Source organism: Castor canadensis, chromosome 7 (genome assembly GCF_047511655.1).
Source record: "Castor canadensis chromosome 7, mCasCan1.hap1v2, whole genome shotgun sequence".
Lineage (NCBI taxonomy): Eukaryota > Metazoa > Chordata > Mammalia > Rodentia > Castoridae > Castor > Castor canadensis.
Window position 1 is genome coordinate 29,005,271 of NC_133392.1, and position 17,978 is coordinate 29,023,248.

Genomic DNA, 17,978 nt, shown 5'->3' on the forward strand with positions numbered 1-17,978 from the left:
CATTAGTCCCCTTATAAAAGGGATTCCAGAGGTAAATCTTCCCCTTCCCCATGTGAAGCTAGAGAAAGATTGCTGTCCATGAACCAGGAGAAGGATCCTCACCAGACACCAAATCTGCTGGTGCTTTAGTCTAGATTTCCAACCTCTAGAACTGTGAGAAATACATTTCTGAGTTGGGAACTGTGGCTCACACCTGTAATCCTAACTACTTGGGAGGCAGAGATCAAGAAGATCACAGTTTGAAGCTGGCCTGAGTAAATAATTCTATCTTGAAATACTCAACACAAAAAAGGGCTGATGGAGTGACTCAAGTTGTAGTGCCTAGCAAGCATGAGGTCCTGAGTTCAAACCCCAGTACCACCACAAAAAAAAAAAAAAAAAGAAAAGAAATACATACATTTCTGTTGTTAACCACCCCCCTGCCAAGTCCTGTGGTATTTTGTTTCAACAGCTCCAATGGACCAACACCAAAAATAAACCTATAGTTGGTAAAGGAATTAAGCAACTTGAGAGAGAAGCAGCTTGTGTAGACTCCTATTCCACACCTTACATTTCTGAGCCATCACTACATGAGCTGTCCATCTCTGGGAAGACCTTGTCTCATTCAGCACCTTTGTGCTGGCCAGGAGCCTGGCCTGGAATGGAGGTGCCTGGTCACTGACCAGGGAGTCCACCTGCCCCTGAGATCAGAGGGCAGAGCTCTGTCCTCATCCCAAGCAATGCCATATTCCTCTTTTCCTGAGAAGCCAGAGCTCTTAATCGCCTCCTGTTCCCAGAGCAGATAGAGGCAGAAATGGGGAAATCTGGGCATGAAAGCAGGCTGGATGAGTGTATTAGCCTATCTGGTAGGGTGAGAGAAGATGGGGCCATGAAGAACAGATCTGTGAGATCAGCACATCTCAGGATACTAAGGCAATGGGGCCCACAGCAGGGATTGAGAGTTTGGGCACCAGCTTCATATTTCTGTGCTCAATTTCTGGCTGGTGTGACCATGATCAAGCTATTTGATCTCGCCATATCTCACTTTCCTCCTCTTTAAAATGGAACCATGGAGCAACCACCTCACAGTGTCTAAGTGAGAGTTTAACTAAATGACTGTTGTGAATTGGCTTGTAGGGATCAATTAATTACCTGTTCTTAACCCCCAATCAAGGTATTTCATCTGCTGCTGGATGCAAACACCTATCTGTGCTTCCTGCCCTTTTCCATGTAGAACACTCCAAAATTCCAACCCTAAGAACAAAGACTCTCCCAAACGTCCCGCACATGTTCTGGATGCGTCTCACTGGCTCCTAGCTGAGGCCATGCTTTGCAGAGCGTGCCAGGTGAGGGTGGTGCGCGCATGCAGGCGCGCTTATCTTAGTGTCTGCTCAGGCAGTCAGAACTCCCAGCAGTCTCAGGTATTCAGGAACTGGCGGGCGGGGTAGACCCATTATTTCGGGGCCAGAGTCCCCGGAGTTCTCTGGGGAGTGTAGCTTGCAGCACCAATCCTTCTCCCCATCTCCGAGGTGGAAGATAAGTCTTTCCTTCCTTGTGTTTGGGGTAATGGGAAGGCAGAATGGAGTTGTGCGTGGTGGTTTCCCCACTGTTCTTGTGCAATTTCATCAGTGTCCAACCATTTGCCGTGCGCCCACGTATAATACTGCACATGTACCCAATCTTCGCAGCCGGATCAAGTCCTCTCCCTCTTCCAGAGAGAAAACTCCCTAGCGCCCTCGAAGCCGGGGTGCATGCTGAGGCTCAGCAACCCACGGAGGAGAGGCAGAGATGGAGAAAAAGAGGGGAGGGGAAGCGAAGAGCTGGCGGCAGAGGGAACAGCAGATTGCTCCGAGCCAATGGCAACGGCAGGACAAGGTGGCACCAAATTCCCTTTGGCCAATGAGAAAACAGAGTTTACAGGAGCCTCATTAGCATTTCCCAAGAGGCAAAGGCTGGAGCCGCGCGGTGTTGGTGTCTGCAGCATCCCAGCCCCTTGGCTGTGGTCGCAGCTCTTCTCGGCTTTCTGTCCCCTCCCCTCTCCCGCCTTCACCTCCACGAGGGGCTGCCAGCCCTGTGCACTTTGTCCCTTGCTGGCAGTGGATAAAAGGGGCCTGAGGAAATACAGGACACGGTCACCCATCGCCAGCTCTACCCTTTAAATTCCAGTCCAAGGAGATCCCCGCACAGGCTAGACACCCTTCCAGCGTGCGAGCCACCGGGAAGGGTTCCGAGCGCAGCTCCACCGATCGCCCTGCACAAGCGGACTCCGTAACCGAAGTCCGCCCTCGGTCGCAGGGGTGCAAATTCCGCTCCGCGGTCTCAGCCCAGGGAACGTGATCCCAGCAGCCGGAGAGCCACGATGCCGGCCCACATGCTGCATGAGGTGAGCTTCAGAAATGGCCCCCGCCCGGCGCATTAGCAGATGCGAATTGGTTGCTGGTTGGTGGAGGGAGAGACTTTCGAACTTCAGAGACAACTTGGCCATCTTTCTCAAATTCTACTGCCGTCGGTTGGTGGTGTGGACTGTAATTTAGGCAGTTGATTCCCCCAACTTCTGTTTCCTAAGCTTTAAAGTAAAGAAAGATCCGGTCGTGCAGGTACCTTTACATACACATGCGGGGTTTCCTTTGTGTGTTGCTAGGGGTGCGAGTGTTTCACCCCTCCCTTCTACTGCCTCTTCTCTTTGAGGTTTTACCGCAATCTATCTGCAGTTTCTGGGAAATTCTCCCTGTACCATCTCAAAGTACACTGTGGTAGGGTGTGGGTCTACTGCAGCCTCCTCCCAACAACAGTACAGAGGGAAGTGTCTCTGCAGCCCTGTGAGTTGACTCTCCTTGATCCTGCACTCCCTCTCCTTGCAGATCTCCGGCTCCTACACCACTACCACCACCATCACAGCGCCCCCTCCTGGACTTAATGGAAGACAAAAATTGGAAAAGACTCTCCCTGACTTGGGAGAAGAGATCCGCCCTGAAATGAAAGATGACATCCATGACCCCAGCTACCAGGATGAGGAGGGCCCCCTGCCCAAGCTTGAGTATGTCTGGAGAAACATCATCCTTATGGGTCTGCTGCACGTGGGAGCCCTGTATGGGCTCACACTGGTTCCCACCTGCAAGTTCTACACCTGGATCTGGGGTAAGTAGCTCAACCAGTCCTCAACCAGTACTCAGGTTTTTCCCCGCTCTTTATTGAAAGGGGGTCTCACACAGGGCAGCAGCCCCTCTCCTCCAAGTTTCCCAAGCATTTCTGTTAGGATTCTGGGAGGCTGACTGGGCAAGAAATGGAGTGAAGTAAGATTGGGATACAGGTGGTTCTGGGGGGTCCCCTTTACCATGGGTGTTAAGTAAGGAGCCCTGGGAATGTGTGCAGGTTGCTTTAGGTGTAAACCTGTGGCAGAGACATGGTTGTCCCTGAAAGAACTTTTCTGTTTGAGTCACTTCCTTGGCTGCTTGACCCAGCCCTGCCTGCCAAAAAGAATCAAGGACCTACCTGGGAGGCATGGGAACTTGGTGCCAGAGAAGAGGCTTCTTAGGTTTGTTTGTTTGTTTGTTTGTTTTGCTGTACTGGGGTTTGAATTCAAGGCCTACACCTTGAGCCACTTCACCAGCCCTTCTGGCTTTGAACTACGATCCTCTTGATCTCTGCCTTCTGAGTAGCTAGGATTACAGGAATGAGCCACTGGCACCTAGCCTTAGGCTACATGTTGAGCCCAGTCAGGGGACAGCAAAAGGAATAAAGGGACTAGGTGTGGAGAGGCGTGCCTATAACCCAAGCAATGGGGAGGTAGAGGCCAGCCTGAACTATGTAGCACAATGAACCTAGGCAAAAAAAAAGAAATAAAAGGCTCAGGTGGCCAGGCACCAGTGGCTCACGCCTGCAATCCTAGCTACTCAAGAGGCAGAGATCAGGAGGATCTCGGTACACAGCCTGGGCAAATAATTTGCGAGACCCTGTCTTGAAAAAAGCCATCACATAAAAAAGGGATGGTGAAGTGGCTTAAGGTCTAAGCCCTGAGTTCAAGCCCCAGTACCGCAAAAAGAAAAGAAAAGGCTCAGGCAGAAAGATTATTGAAAGGGGAAGATGGAAGAACAGCAGGGGGTTATCCACAAAACTTTTGGACCTGACCGCTCAGAGATCAAGCTAGTTTGTTCTAGAGGAAGATGAAGAAGGCTCCTGTACAAGCAAGCACACAGGTGAATGGGTGGCTCTGCTACTCCTGCTATCCTAGGTAGGTCTCCAGGGTGCAGCAAATGTCAGTCAACAAATGTTCTTAGAATGAAATAAGGTTGCAAAAATGGTTCCTGTTCCATTCCCATCCTGCCTGCTCCTGTGCTTCTCTCCTGATACCATGAATTGACAAGGACCCAGCACCTTCTAACCTTCTAATGCCAGTCTTCCCTAGTTCTACTCAAAGCTCTTTGGCAGGAGCAGCCAGGCCACAGAAAGGATCCTTGAGCAACCCCAGCCTTCAGATTGCTGTAATGAGGGAGACAGTTGCCACTTTGTCCCTGCTTTGCCTTAGCTCAGCTCCTCAGGGATCCATGGGTGTTGCCTCCTGTCCACTCATGTGCTTTGCAAGCAGTTTCACCTCTGTCCCCTGAATCAGGATGGGGGAGCAGTATGCTCTACAAATACAGGGGCCACTTGCTGCTCTTTGAAGAACTGTGATACACAAGTCCCTCTCCAGAAGATAACAGGAGGTTTTCTGGAGCATTCTCAGGCAGGTATACTTTTTTTTCAAGCAACTCTATCTTAGAGGGTTGTATGTAGAAGGGCTGGCCAGGTGTTAATCTGTTTATCCCTGCACCTTATAAGTCTTAAAGGTGGTCAGATCTGGTCCCTCAAGCTTTGGGTTTGGAAGTCTTCCACGTGCCTCAGGGAAATGCAACTGAAGTGATCCCCTTTCTCAGCACCCGAGTGTTTCCAGGTACTAAGTGGGGACAACACTACTTTGTCAGGATTAGGAAGATTGTGTTCCTTAGGTTAGTTGTGTCTCCTCCTAGGCCTTCCTCCTGGTTCAGCTAGTGTCTCTGGAAAGTCTAGAAGAATCCTAGGGTGAAGTTGAAGTGACCTCTGAAACGACTGAGGGCAAAGAGCAAAAAACCCCTAGCCCACTGCTTAGGACAAAGCTGTGAGGTGTTGCTTAACCATCATTGTGGACACTAACAGTCCTTTCCTTGATCTAAGTAACCTGAGCCTTCTGAATTGAGAGGTCAGGGCAGAACAGGTCCCAGAGTGCCTGGGTTCTTGTCCAAGTACCCTGTTAAAGTAGGATCAAATGTGGTTTCAGAGCAAATGTGCAGCATGACGTAAACATGGATGTTTCCATGACTCTCATCTGAAGGCTTGTGCATTGCTCAAAGCCCTTTCTTTGAGGGCAGGGCTCTGCCTCCACTTTGCTTTCTCCAGGTGCAGGTGTAGTCAGATGCTGTATGTAGGAAGAAGATTCCACTTACCACTTACCACATGGCCAGAGGTAGAAAATCACCTGGGGCCTCAGTCCTAGGTGAATGTGGCCACAACTTATCTTGGGACAGATGCTTGCTGTATGGCTCTTCTGAGGATCCTGAAGGAAAAATAAGATAGAGTGTAGGAGAGGAGAAACAAGGAGACTGTTTAGGAAACTTGTATCTGGTTTTTCTGTAGAAGAATCAAGGACAATTTGTTCCTGGCCACTAAGGATCTACTGTTCCCAGGTGATCCCTAGGAATGAAACATTGTTAAATGTTTCTACCAAGGCCTGAGCCCCTGACTTCCAGAGCTGCCAATCAGGAAGTGAAGTGATTCCCTCTTGGAGATAAGATCAGCACCTCCTCTGCCTGCAGACCTAGAAAATGATAAAGCAAGACAATGTACTGATGCTCAGTTGTCAGCACTGTCTAGAATTATTATTGATGGTAACTGGGCTGAAGGAGGGACACAGGAGAGTGGGTGATAGAGCTAGAAAATAAATTCTTTGTTGACAGAAAACCTAGCTTCAGACTCTGGCTCTACTCTTACTAGTTGTGTGATCCTGGATAAACGTCTGCTGTCTCTCAAGATCTATTTTCCTCACCTATAATGTGCAGTATTAATAGCACCTATACCATTTGATGTGTGCAGTGAATGTGAGAGTATTAACACCCTTGTAAAGTTTAGGCCACTGTGCACATATGATGTGTGCAGGGCTGCCTGATATGGCTGCATTACCTGCCACAGTGTTAAAATTCTGTTATACTGGGTGGTAAATGGCCACACATATGAATCACTTGAGTGTCCCCTACAACTTAAAGCTCCTTAAATTGGACAGTGCCCAGACCGCTCACACTGCTGCTTTCAGAACACCCTTGCTTGTGGTCCTAGGCTGAATGGGGGAGGGTGGTTTTCAGTCCAGAACACCTTAGAGAAGATCAGTTGACCATCAAAGGAGATAGGACCTGGGATAATGTTCCTGTAGTCTGACAGTGACAAATGGCTCAGTGGCGAGAGCCTATTCCCTCTCCTGCCTTTCTGCCTCCTTAATTCCTGGGTGTCCTTAGCTTTTATCTCCATTTTTAAGTGAAGAGGCTGGGAGGTAACTATTTTTCAAGTGGTGAAAGCTATGAATCTCACACAAAGGCTGCCTAGGCTTCACAGAAAAGCAGATCATTCCCCGAAGCCTAAAGAAGTGGCCTCTGGCACAAGGAGAGTGTCTGAACATGCTTCTCCTAGTGGAACTGGCCTGTTGTTGTAACTCTCTCTGTCTTGTCCTGCAGCATACATGTACTATGTAGTCAGCGCCCTGGGCATCACAGCAGGGGCTCATCGCCTGTGGAGCCACCGGACTTACAAAGCGCGGCTGCCCCTGCGGCTATTCCTCATCATCGCCAACACCATGGCATTCCAGGTAAGAAGCTGGCACTGTGCAGCCCTTGTGTCTCCATCTATTGAATGATCAGGGATGGAATGGAAAGGCTCAATGCCTGGAAAGGAGTCCTTGCAGAACAGCCCTGGCCATTTCCAGTCCCTGTGGTCACCTCAAGTGCAGGCTCAGTGCTGAGGTCCATACAACCTAGGGTGCCTCATGGTCATTGGGAAGAGAAATAGGAGGTAAATAGGAAAGGCTCTCCAGGTGTAGGGTTATTTTTTAATCCCAAAGTTCCTTTATTATCACACAGAGTGGGTGTGTGGTCCTTCAGCCTAAGGGACCATGGTGCATAAGGCAGACATTGACTATGGTTTCCTAGAAAGTAGACAATAATCTCATGCATTACGGTGACTATCTTAGGCCTCACCACAAAAGGTTTGAAGGCGATATGGCACAGACTTAGGAACTCTTTTGCAGATAATAAGAGCAAACACATCTATGGCAGTGACTTGTGACAGGCACTTTGCTAAGTGATTGACATAGGTTAACTCATTAAATCCTCATACCATCTTTAAACTGATAAGAACAGATTCTACACTTGATCTTAGCCAAAAGGCTGAGAAGCGATTCATACCATCTTTAGAAGTAGGTATTATTATTACCTTTTTATAGATGAGGATACTGAATCACTGAAAAGTTGGATAGACAAACTTGTCCTATCTAGGGGAGCCCATGCTGGCTACATCAACCACTGAGGCTGGTTTACAGCATAATGAATGAACAGAATTAGGGAAGGGTACTCTCACAGATATTAGGCTATAGCAATAGAACAGGATTAACTTGCCCTCCCAAAAAAAACCAGGAAACCAAAATAGTCCCATTTCCTGGAAGTATCTGAGGTATTTAGAATCTTTATGGAATCATCTCTGCCCTAGCAACTTGTTCCTTGAGGCTCCTCAGGGCCTTGTGGGGCAAAGGGAAGGAAGAAAACATATTGGTGCGGTTTTGAACGGATAGAGTCCCAGACAAATGTAGAGGTCTTTTGGAAATGTGCTGTTGGTCATGAGTTACATGCTGGCCTTGGTATTGGGTGAAGGCATCAGGATAGAGCTTCCCGTATCTTTATCCTTTTTCCACAGACCAGCACCCTAGGACCCAAGGTGATTTGCTTCTTCATACTGTCTGTTCAGGGATTACATGCTCCATGAGGACACTGTCCCACATTCTTTGATGAAGAACTGCCAATGTTCTTTGCTAATGAAACAGTTTGAGCACTGTGTTTTACTCCCTTCTCTCCACCATACAACCTTTAGAAAGTAGCAGTGCTAGTCCTGTGCTCTGGGAGTAGAAGTTGCTTTTCCACATAAGCTCCAGGGAGAAGAGCTCAGAACAGGGCAGGTATCCATGCTTTCTGTGAAGCCAGGGTCCTAAAATCTGTAAGGTTGGGCTGAGAGCCCTGGCCCTTGCAGACATCCCTAAGCATTGGAATCCTCCCTAAAGGGAATCTCCTCAGGCCTGAGTTCCTCTTCTCTTTCCCTCCAGAACGATGTGTATGAGTGGGCCAGAGACCACCGTGCCCACCACAAGTTCTCAGAAACACACGCTGATCCTCACAATTCCCGTCGTGGCTTTTTCTTTTCTCACGTGGGTTGGCTGCTGGTACGCAAACACCCAGCTGTCAAAAAGAAAGGTGGTTTGCTGGACATGTCTGACCTAAAAGCTGAGAAACTGGTGATGTTCCAGAGGAGGTGAGTGAAGGGTGAATGGAGCTGGGATGTGGCCCTGGGAATGTGGGATTTGGAGACCCCCCCCCACCTTTTCTCTTAGAACTTATAAAATTATAGCTGAGTGATTTACTGGGTTTGTAAATTCAAAATGATTGAAAGCCCCAATTATTAACATCCCACAGGCTGTACCTGTGTAAATTATCTTAGTAAAACGAATCAATGCAGCAAATGTTCACTGACCTAAGATAGTCATGGACAGAAAAATGAATATAGCAGAATCCTTAGCTTCAAGGAATTTTTAGCCTGTAGGTGGGGGTTGGAGGGATAAGGCAAGTACCAAAATAACCAGGAAGAAAGGCAGAACAATATTTTTCATACCCTGAAAGGTACAAAGAGGAGTGAGATGGCTCCGTGGAAACACAAGAGAAGACTTTATTTACAAAGTGGCATTCGTACCCACCCAGGAATAGAGCCTGTCACAAGTATGGGTAGGCAGGGACAGTGCAAACAGAAGGAACAGTAAGATAAGGCCTCAAGCATGTTCTAGAAACATAGTTCTTCTCCTTGAAGTAAAGGGTGTGATAAGAAAAAAGACTGTAAAGACAGACTGATATGGTTCCTGTAGAGTCCTAAACACAGACTTAGGATTAATCCAGTCTGCAACAGGGACCCACAAAGCTTTCTCCAGTGCCATGTGGCCCAGTCAGGGGTGCTTTGGAGAGGCTACTCTCAACACAGGTGAAAATATCATTGAACCAGAGATGTGAGATGCAGGGATAAGACAGACAGTAGGGAGTACTCAAACTAGAGAAGTAGTGGCAGGAATGGGAAGGTGGATGCAGGGAATGTCAGTGTCATAAAAGCTGAAAACATGACTATTGATGATGTAAGCAATCATTCCTTTGGAATGTCAATTGCCTGTCAACATTGGAATGAAGAGAAGACAGGGCCTTCAGGGACAAAAACCTAAAGGTTGTCAAAGACACTCAGTGTGCCTCCTGAGGGAAAAGCAGAGAAGAACTAGGGGATGGTAGCAGGAATGGAGGCTTGACACTTAACCACACTCTGAGCCAAAGTCCTAGAGGGCAAGAGAAAGGAGCCCAAAGGTAGACAGACAACAGCACAGGTAGCAGGACATGCTGATGAGGTTGTGATTTGACACTGACCAACGTGGATTCATGCACTTGTCAAAAAGACCCTTGGATTTCTAGTCAGGAAACAGCTGTCCCAGTCCTTGCTCCACTGGTTTCCAGTAGGGTGATCCTAGGAAAGTCTTTTAATACTGCCTCATCTAAAGAGTGAATTAATAGCAGTACTGCTCAAAAGATTTACTACTGCATTTCCTCCTGATTGCTTTTGCCACCCTGTATGCACACAGTCCAGCAGTGAGAATGGATAACCAGGTAAGTGTGAGAGTCCTCTCTCCACAGACTCAGTGTGTGGTCTCTTGTGTAGGTACTACAAGTCTGCTCTCCTGTTGATGTGCTTCATCCTGCCCACGCTGGTGCCCTGGTATTGTTGGGGTGAAACCTTTCCACACAGTTTGTTTGTTGCCACTTTCCTGCGATATGCTGTAGTGCTCAATGCCACTTGGCTGGTGAACAGTGCTGCCCATCTGTATGGATATCGCCCTTATGACAAGAACATTGAGTCTCGAGAGAACATCCTGGTTTCATTGGGAGCTGTAGGTAAGTCAGCAGTGCACAACATGACCACATCTAGTGGTCTGCAGATTAAGTTATTTGGCTAGGATCCAAAGGATCTGGAATGAGCTAGTTTTATGAGCATTGTGTAGTTCAGTTTTTCCACTATAAACCTAGGCAGAAATATGTTGGAAACCACTTAAGGGTCAGTCAGCAACTCTTGTGTAAGACAGAAAGGGTGAAAAATAATTCTACTTTTCACTTTTAAAATTCGTAAAGCAATTTTCAAATATTATCTATAAATGAGCCCCTTTTAGTTTTCCTTTTTCCTAGACTAGAAAAAGTCTGTAGTCTTACTTGGGGCAGGATATGCATAAATAGAACAATAGGGTCAACTGGATGGCATATATGCCTAGTGTTTCATCAGAAGTTCTTGTTCCATGTTCTGATGTTGACAATCCTGAATTTCCCTTTATACTTCCAGTTCCCAATTGCCAGATCAAAGAAAAAAGGGGTCTGTCATCTGTCTCTACTTTGATCTGTCCTTTCAAGAGAACAAAGACTTTGACTAAGGCCTCAGGTTTTCCCTGTACAGATCCAGTGGCCTATTATCAGTGATCAGAACTATTGTTCATCTAATGATGAACCCACACTGTGGGTATAGGCACCCACACTGCTCATCCTTTATAACATTCATTTTTTTTTTTCATTAATTTTTCTGTATAGTCTCATCCCAATTACATTTACTGTATTAAAAGGTTTTTTTTTTCTTTTTCTCTATATCCCTTTTTGACTTCCATATGTCTCCTCCCCCTCTCAAGCACCTTCTGCAATTTTGCATGTCCTCACTTTGATCTATCTTTGAAACAAAACACCTGTGCTGTACAAATCTGAGATTTTCATAGAAATGGAATAGTCTGGCAGTACTAAGATTTGAACTCAGGGCTTTGTTCTTGCTAGGCAAGCATTCTACCACTCCAGCCATGCCTGCAGCTGAAATGGAATGTTCTAGACTGAGATGTGAATGTCCTGCATTGTAAGTGGAACTATACTAAGCTTTTCCACCTCTAGCCTCCTTGTGATCCCCAATTCAAAGTGACTGGAGATGTCCTAGCTATTACTCATTTCTCTAAACCTGCTCGCACCTCATTCTAATCTTTTTATTCTTGAATTATAGTCACAGCTCTTCTTGTGACAAAGCTGACCTTCCTCTGGAGCCTTTCCTCGCTGTCTCTTGCGGCCCTAGTTAACATTCATCGACTTCCTCTCCCTTGTTACCTTGTCAATGTGTGTGTCTGATTCCATCTTAAATCTGATACCTGTGGCCTTATGAGTGTCACTCAGAGCCTAGCTGTGGAAACCCGTGTGGATGTTAGCAATCTTCTGTCAGTACACTTGGCCTTACCCAACCCCCCCACTCAGTTCACATCATGCAAACCCGCATACAGAGAAGCCCTGCATGGAGGCATACACTTGGCAGCACTTCCTTCCTGGCCTGTTATTCATGCCATTCCTACTCTATCTAGGAGTATGTTTATCTTCAAGGGTCCAGCAACCTTTCTTACTAACTTTTCTTTACCCTAACCTGATATGGATAAGTACTGTTAAGTGTTGGAGTTGATTCAGAAAGAAGAGTCTCAATACTTGACCTATTGCAGGAATTATCCTGAATCCAAAATATCTTCATTTTCCTCTTGTCTATTAAAAAGATCATCCTAGGAGTCTTCAGAATCTCAGACGTCAAAGGGAATAGCTAAGTATTTTCAAAATGGTTCTGTTTTATCAGCACCTCCCCACCCCAGTGTCAAAGTTCTGAGAATACAAGTCAGCAGCCCACTGTAAACCGGCAGTGTCTGAGAGAACTCTGGTACCTGTTTGTATCTCTTTTCCTCTTGAATTTTGGCTGCTGCTGCTCATTCTTTTGGAGTCTCCCAGCCTTACATGTAGCACCAGTGCAATGGGAAAAGGGGTGCTGCTTCCTCACCTGTGTAAGAAGCATAGCCACAGTTGTTCCAGGACCCTCTCCTCATGCCCACCAATACATGCCCATACACACACAGCCTGTGGGGCTTTTGACCAGTGTTTACTGAAGCTCTGGCATTTTACCAGCATAAATTTTTTTCCCCAGCAAAATCAGCTTCTCTCCAATTCTCTTATCCTCTAAGAAACTTTTTCCAACAAAGGCTCTTAGACAGCCATCAGTGACCAGGACCTCTCAACAAATTGCTTAAGATGCCTCCAAGGATTTGGGCCTAGTGGCCAAATGTAATTCTCACACTCAGGAGACAATCAGGAGTTTGAGGCTAGCCTGGACCATATAGCAAAACCCTGTCTCAAAAAGGAAAAAAAATAAAAAGATGTCTCTGAGGGCTTCTATTTGCTTCAGAGTAGAAGACACTGGGTTCATCCATTCATTCAATAGCAACAGGTTTCTCTGTGGCTTGAGGAACCTACCAGGTAAGAGGTGTGCACAGATGAAGCAGCAATCCATCCAGCTCCCTAACTGCTCTCCTTGCTGTTGTTCCAGGCGAGGGATTCCACAACTACCACCACTCCTTCCCCTATGACTACTCTGCCAGTGAGTACCGCTGGAGCCTCAACTTCACCACATTCTTCATCGACTGCATGGCTGCCATTGGTCTGGCTTATGACCGGAAGAAAGTGTCCAAGGCTGCCATCTTGGCCAGGATTAAAAGAACTGGAGATGGAAGCTACAAGAGTGGCTGAGTCTGGGTTGTCCGGGTTCCTATTCCAAAAGTCAGCTGGGCAAAGGTTTAATGTTCTATTGATTAACTACTGAATAACAATACCCGGATGCTAAAGATGATGACCATAACCCATTACGGTACAGTATTCTTTTAAAACAAGAAAGTTTTGATAACTTTTTGAGATAATACATATTTTAATTAGCTAGATTTAACCATTTTACAACATATATACTTCCAGACATGTGCACAATAAATGCATACAATTTTATGTGTCAATTTTTAAAAATAAATAATAAATTTGAATATTCTAAAAAAAAAGTGTTAAAAGCCAATAAGTTTGCTATTATGATGCTAAAAAGTGATATACTTATTTTTACTCCTCTCTTCTATTTCCACTGTATTTTGGTTTGTTCCTACCACCTTCCTTCCTGTCTCTTCTTTCTCATTGTCTCCCAGGCAAATAGCCAGTAAAATCACTGGTCTGTATCTATCTTCCAAAGCCCAGACAACCTTTCTGGTGTCTGAAATATTGGATTTTGTCCCAGATAAATCTTTCTTTGATCTGTTCTCAGCTCAAGGTAGGTGGCTCAAACTAGAAAAACAAGAAAACCTTCCTGAAAGTTCTTTGCTAATTATCTTTAGCCCAAGCTTTGGTAGGTGGAATAAGAAAATACCTTTATTTCACACACAGTTTGTGAAACACATAGATCATCAGGACAACAAGTTAGCATACAGAGAATGGTACATAAGTAAGGATGGGGTAGAGATGTGAAAAGAGGGAAGAGGAAGCTGTCAGTGATTAGACCTAGCTGCCTACCTAATCAAGACGCAAGTCCCTCCATACAGCATGCTTACTTTCTTTCCTGACTCTAAGCCATAGAGTTTGGTGAGACTAGATCACAAAAGAAAATCAGTGACTGAGGGCAAAGGGAAAGTATTTAGTTAGTAGTAAAAGGGGGGGCCTGTGCTGGGGAAGGATTTTATTTTTGTTAATAACAAGGAGATTTACCTCATAGATAAGAATTCTTCAGGTTAGATGTTCCTAGAATTGGTGAATATAGCAGCAGCCCATGGGGTTTTGAGTATTCCTTGAGGTGCTCATCAACTTCTTTCATCTTTTGTTCTGCCATCCTCAGGATTTTATTCACTCCCCTCATAGCAAAGGATTTCTGTGGCATTTCCAAACATCCAGAAAATGGAAGGATTTTAGCAGTAGAGTTAAGACAAACAAAAATATGTAGACATAAAATCTTTTGCTTGGAACATGAAAATATTTCACTTAGAGTATTTCCTTTAGAGAAACATGCTAATGAGACTTGAAGGAAAGGAGTTATCTGGGTTGCCTATTCCTCTTACTGCTGGGTAGGAGATGGAGAGGTTGAGGGGCAGAGTCTGTGGCATCTCTTAAGAGGTAAATTTCCAAATGAAGGGCTCTGAAAACAAATTGTCAGGAGATTCAGAAGATACTAAGTTATTAGGTGTCTTAAGGAAACAAGTTCAATGTTAGCTCCATTCATTACTCCAAATTTGTCCTTGGATTGAGTAAAAATTGGGCTTCTCCTCACTGTTGTATCCTTTCATCCCTTGTTCTGTAACCATCCAATCTACTACATATTGTACTGCCTGTGGAGTGGAAAACATCCTGATTTCATTCCTGGCTCTAACCCATCTTTTCCCTTTTCTCTTACCAGTTCTTTCTGTACTCTGACATCTTCTTTCCCTGGATAGGCAGCCTGCAATGTATATTCATGAAAGGAGGCCTTGGTGTCCAGATAGCTCCCTCCTGCAGAGACAGTGCTCATGGGTGTGAACTGCTGTGTCTCTTCAGCAAGTGGAACTGACTGCCATTTTTCTGTGGGTTTCAGATCCTCTACCTCCACCTCTGTGTGCCTCTGACACCCTGATGACTTCAGAAAAATTTGCCAAATCCTCTAGAAATAAACCATGGCTCAGAAAGGCTCTTTGGCTCTTGAGTCAGAGCCAAGCCAAATGCTCACATTGTGCCAGTGAACCAGTCACTCACCAAAGATGGTTTGTTGTTAGTCTCCTCTGTCTGGGTCAGAGCAGAAAGCTTAGTGCCTCCTGCATGCTCTTCCAAGGTCACTCTGGCTGATCAGTCCTCCCAGCTGACAGTGCAATGCTTATGGAAGGAAGAGGTCACTTATTCCTTACTAGGAAGCAGAGGCAAGTTCTCAATGCCTCATGTCAACAAAAGGTCCCAATTCCTGTAGCCTGGGTGTCTTACAAAGCTTTGACTGAAAAGTGGGGTCTGAGATAACATGAACTTTGCTTAGTAGAATATTTATTCAACAAACTATCCAGTATCCCTTACCATACACCCTAGGGCAGACAACGGTACAGGAATATTTAGGAGAAAACATGGGAGACCACAGACCTCTCCTGTCACTGTAGCTCAGTTTTCAGTGCAGAAGTCTGTATTAGAATTGGACATGTACAAACTTAATGCTGTGTACATTGCTGTGCCCCAATAGTGGGAGACAGCAAGGCCTTTCTTCCTGTGTTAATTGAAAGAGGCTTTGAGCTGTGCTTTGATGTAGGAAAGAATCTCATGGAAGGTAATTGTAGGTTACATCTGGTGACCTGTGTCAGCAAGATGGTCCTGATTCTTGGAGCTTTAGGTGATTCTACTTCCACAGGTCATCAGATGCCTGCTTTATAACATGTGGATAATAAAATCAGCTGTTTTCTTCCTCTTCTAATCTTATTCCATGGATCTGACTCATCCTATATCCTTACCCAAGTATAGATGGAGATCTCAGGCTGAGGGACCTAGTGTATGTATATATATATATATATATATATATATATGGGTGTGTAGGTTAGGGGCATGTCAGCTCAGTAAAGAACACTATTTTCCAGATTCAAGAGTTCAAGTGCCATATTAATAAGAAACTAATATTATCACAGTTGAATTTCTAACAGTCCTTGCCTGTGGACGTGCTGAAAACTTATTTGAGTGCCTTACCTCTTTTCTAAACTTCCTTAACCCCAGAGAACCTGCATGTGTGACTAATACAAACAGGAGCATAGGTGTAGGATTCCCCGTGAGCTTCATTTTGGAAAGTTTTCTTATGACTGTTTTTATTAAGTGTTCAAATTTGATGGAGGGTGGAGTAATTTGAATGTATCTGATTATTATCTTTTCTTTTTTACATGAGATAATGGTAGTGGCACTCAAAAAAAAAGCTTTATCCTTGGTTTGCTAGTTTCTGAGTGTATTCGCTGTCAGTGTAGCTCAAATGCGTTAGTGTGAAAGATAAACAAAGCAGTGACCATGTTATGCTCTTTGCTAACTCTAGGTCCTCTCCCATGACTGAATTGGTATGTGACCTTACTTTTATAACAAACCCCAGGGATAAGGTCACCCATCCATTCAAAAACCTGAGCTAATCACTTCTCAACAGTCCCACCTCAAACTGCTGCATTGAGGATTAAGTTTCCAACACATGAACTTTGGGGACACACAAACTATTGCACTGGGCAAGTTACTTAACTATAATGTGCCTCACTTTTCCTTCTGTTAAATAGGGTAATAATACTGACCTACCTCAAAGGGCAGTTTTGAGGTGTAACTACAGCTTTTTATTAGGCATTTTAGTGTCTTCACTAGAGAACGTCTCATGTCTACAAACTTAGTGTTCCACCATGAACTTAACATGTCCACATGTCCTGGGTGCAATCATTAGTCTACATTGTCCTCTGAAGACATTGACTGCATCTTTTGGAGAGGTGGTATATAACTAGTCAGGCAAAATTTGAGAATGCATATTCATTGCCATGAAACCATGCTGGATACCTTTTTCCTTACCTGGGTAAGATTTTTTTCTTTTTTATGTGAGACAGTTATTTGTGACCTAAGAATAATTTTGGAATAATTTCTATTAATATCAACTCTGAAGCTAGTTGTACTGATTTTGAGCTCCTAATAAAAATGAAATGAATCTGATTGTGCTATGTCTGGTAGTTTTGTTGGCTGTTTCTTGGAATCTTATCTCTATGGTCTGCCACATCCATGTCCTGTACCTTTAAGAGCAAAAAAAGTAGAAGTTTCAAGGGTTGAGTCATACCCCAGTAACCTACCTTGCCCTTCCTAAAGGTAACTGTAGGTTAAGGTCTGGGCAGTAAGAAAGCAGGATTTGGCTGGCATTAAATCAAATACAGCACCAGCTGATACCTCAGTCTGGGGAAGTGCCAGGTCTCCTATGTAGCATGTTGTCACATGGACACAATTTAGAATTCCTGGGAGACTGACAGCAGCAGTAGGAACACAGTTTGAGAAAGCAATACCTTACCTCAAGGCCCCGCTTGGGCAGCGCAGCTTATTCCTGTCCATGGAATGTCCTGCTTCCAGGGATAAAATGGCTTCCAGAGAATGCTGATGCACAACAGCAGGAAGAAAGGATCACAGTCCCTGGGAGAATCTGTAAGTTCCTGGGGTAGAGGACTTCATGGTAACAGGGTGAAAAATGTGGGCTTTGGGGTTATTGTTTCATTTTCTTTTTTACTTTTAGCTTTTACTACTTTGAATAAATCCTCCTGTGGATAAGATGGACAGAATTTTAACAGCAGAAGACTCCTTGACCAATACCTAGGCTTCTATTAAACAGCTCTCAGTTCATTTCACTTTCTGACTTAAGGTCCCTCTCACCTTGGACAAGTAGCATGACTCTCAGAGTCATTGTAAAGTAGGACTTAGACTAATCGTGAGCATCCCCAAATCAAAGGTTATTGTACACTGAGGCTTTATCAGACCTTAATAACTTAAGTTGATGGTAACATTTTCTTCCTCAATATTTGTGTTTGTACCTTGAGCCCCATCTCTTTTCATTTTGTTTAAAATGCTCATGCCAAAATACTTTTTCAGTTGTTCTAGAACTGGACAGTCCCTTTCACATCTCTGCATCTTTGCTTTGTTTCCCATAAACTGGCATCCAATTTAAACAATGTGTCCTCGGGCTGACAGAATGGCTGAAGTAGTAGAGCACTTGCCTAGCAAGCTCAAAGCCCTGAGTTCAAACCCTAGTACTACCCCTGCACCCCCACAAAAAAAATCAGAAAGAATGAGGAAAAG

General features: G+C 45.0%; 1 protein-coding gene and 1 pseudogene across 1 annotated transcript; one reads left to right on the forward strand and one right to left on the reverse strand.

The window, feature by feature from the left end:
• Positions 1-1,979: 1,979 nt before the first annotated feature.
• Positions 1,980-16,853, forward strand: LOC109698144 (acyl-CoA desaturase 1). The gene is made up of 6 exons (XM_020182153.2): positions 1,980-2,362; positions 2,841-3,117; positions 6,717-6,847; positions 8,351-8,556; positions 9,991-10,223; positions 12,706-16,853. Exons 1-6 carry the CDS (start codon positions 2,339-2,341, stop codon positions 12,903-12,905), a joined length of 1,071 nt encoding a protein of 356 aa, XP_020037742.1. The 5' UTR covers positions 1,980-2,338; the 3' UTR covers positions 12,906-16,853.
• On the reverse strand, positions 7,337-7,436 carry LOC141425107 (U2 spliceosomal RNA; annotated as a pseudogene).
• Positions 16,854-17,978: the final 1,125 nt, after the last annotated feature.

Excerpts from the sequence above, each read along its gene's own strand:
- LOC109698144 (XM_020182153.2), top strand. The coding sequence starts at position 2,339 with ATGCCGGCCCACATGCTGCATGAG. Across the intron at positions 2,363-2,840 it reads CGGCCCACATGCTGCATGAG|ATCTCCGGCTCCTACACCAC; the intron begins GTGAGCTTCAGA and ends CTCTCCTTGCAG. Across the intron at positions 3,118-6,716 it reads GTTCTACACCTGGATCTGGG|CATACATGTACTATGTAGTC; the intron begins GTAAGTAGCTCA and ends CTTGTCCTGCAG.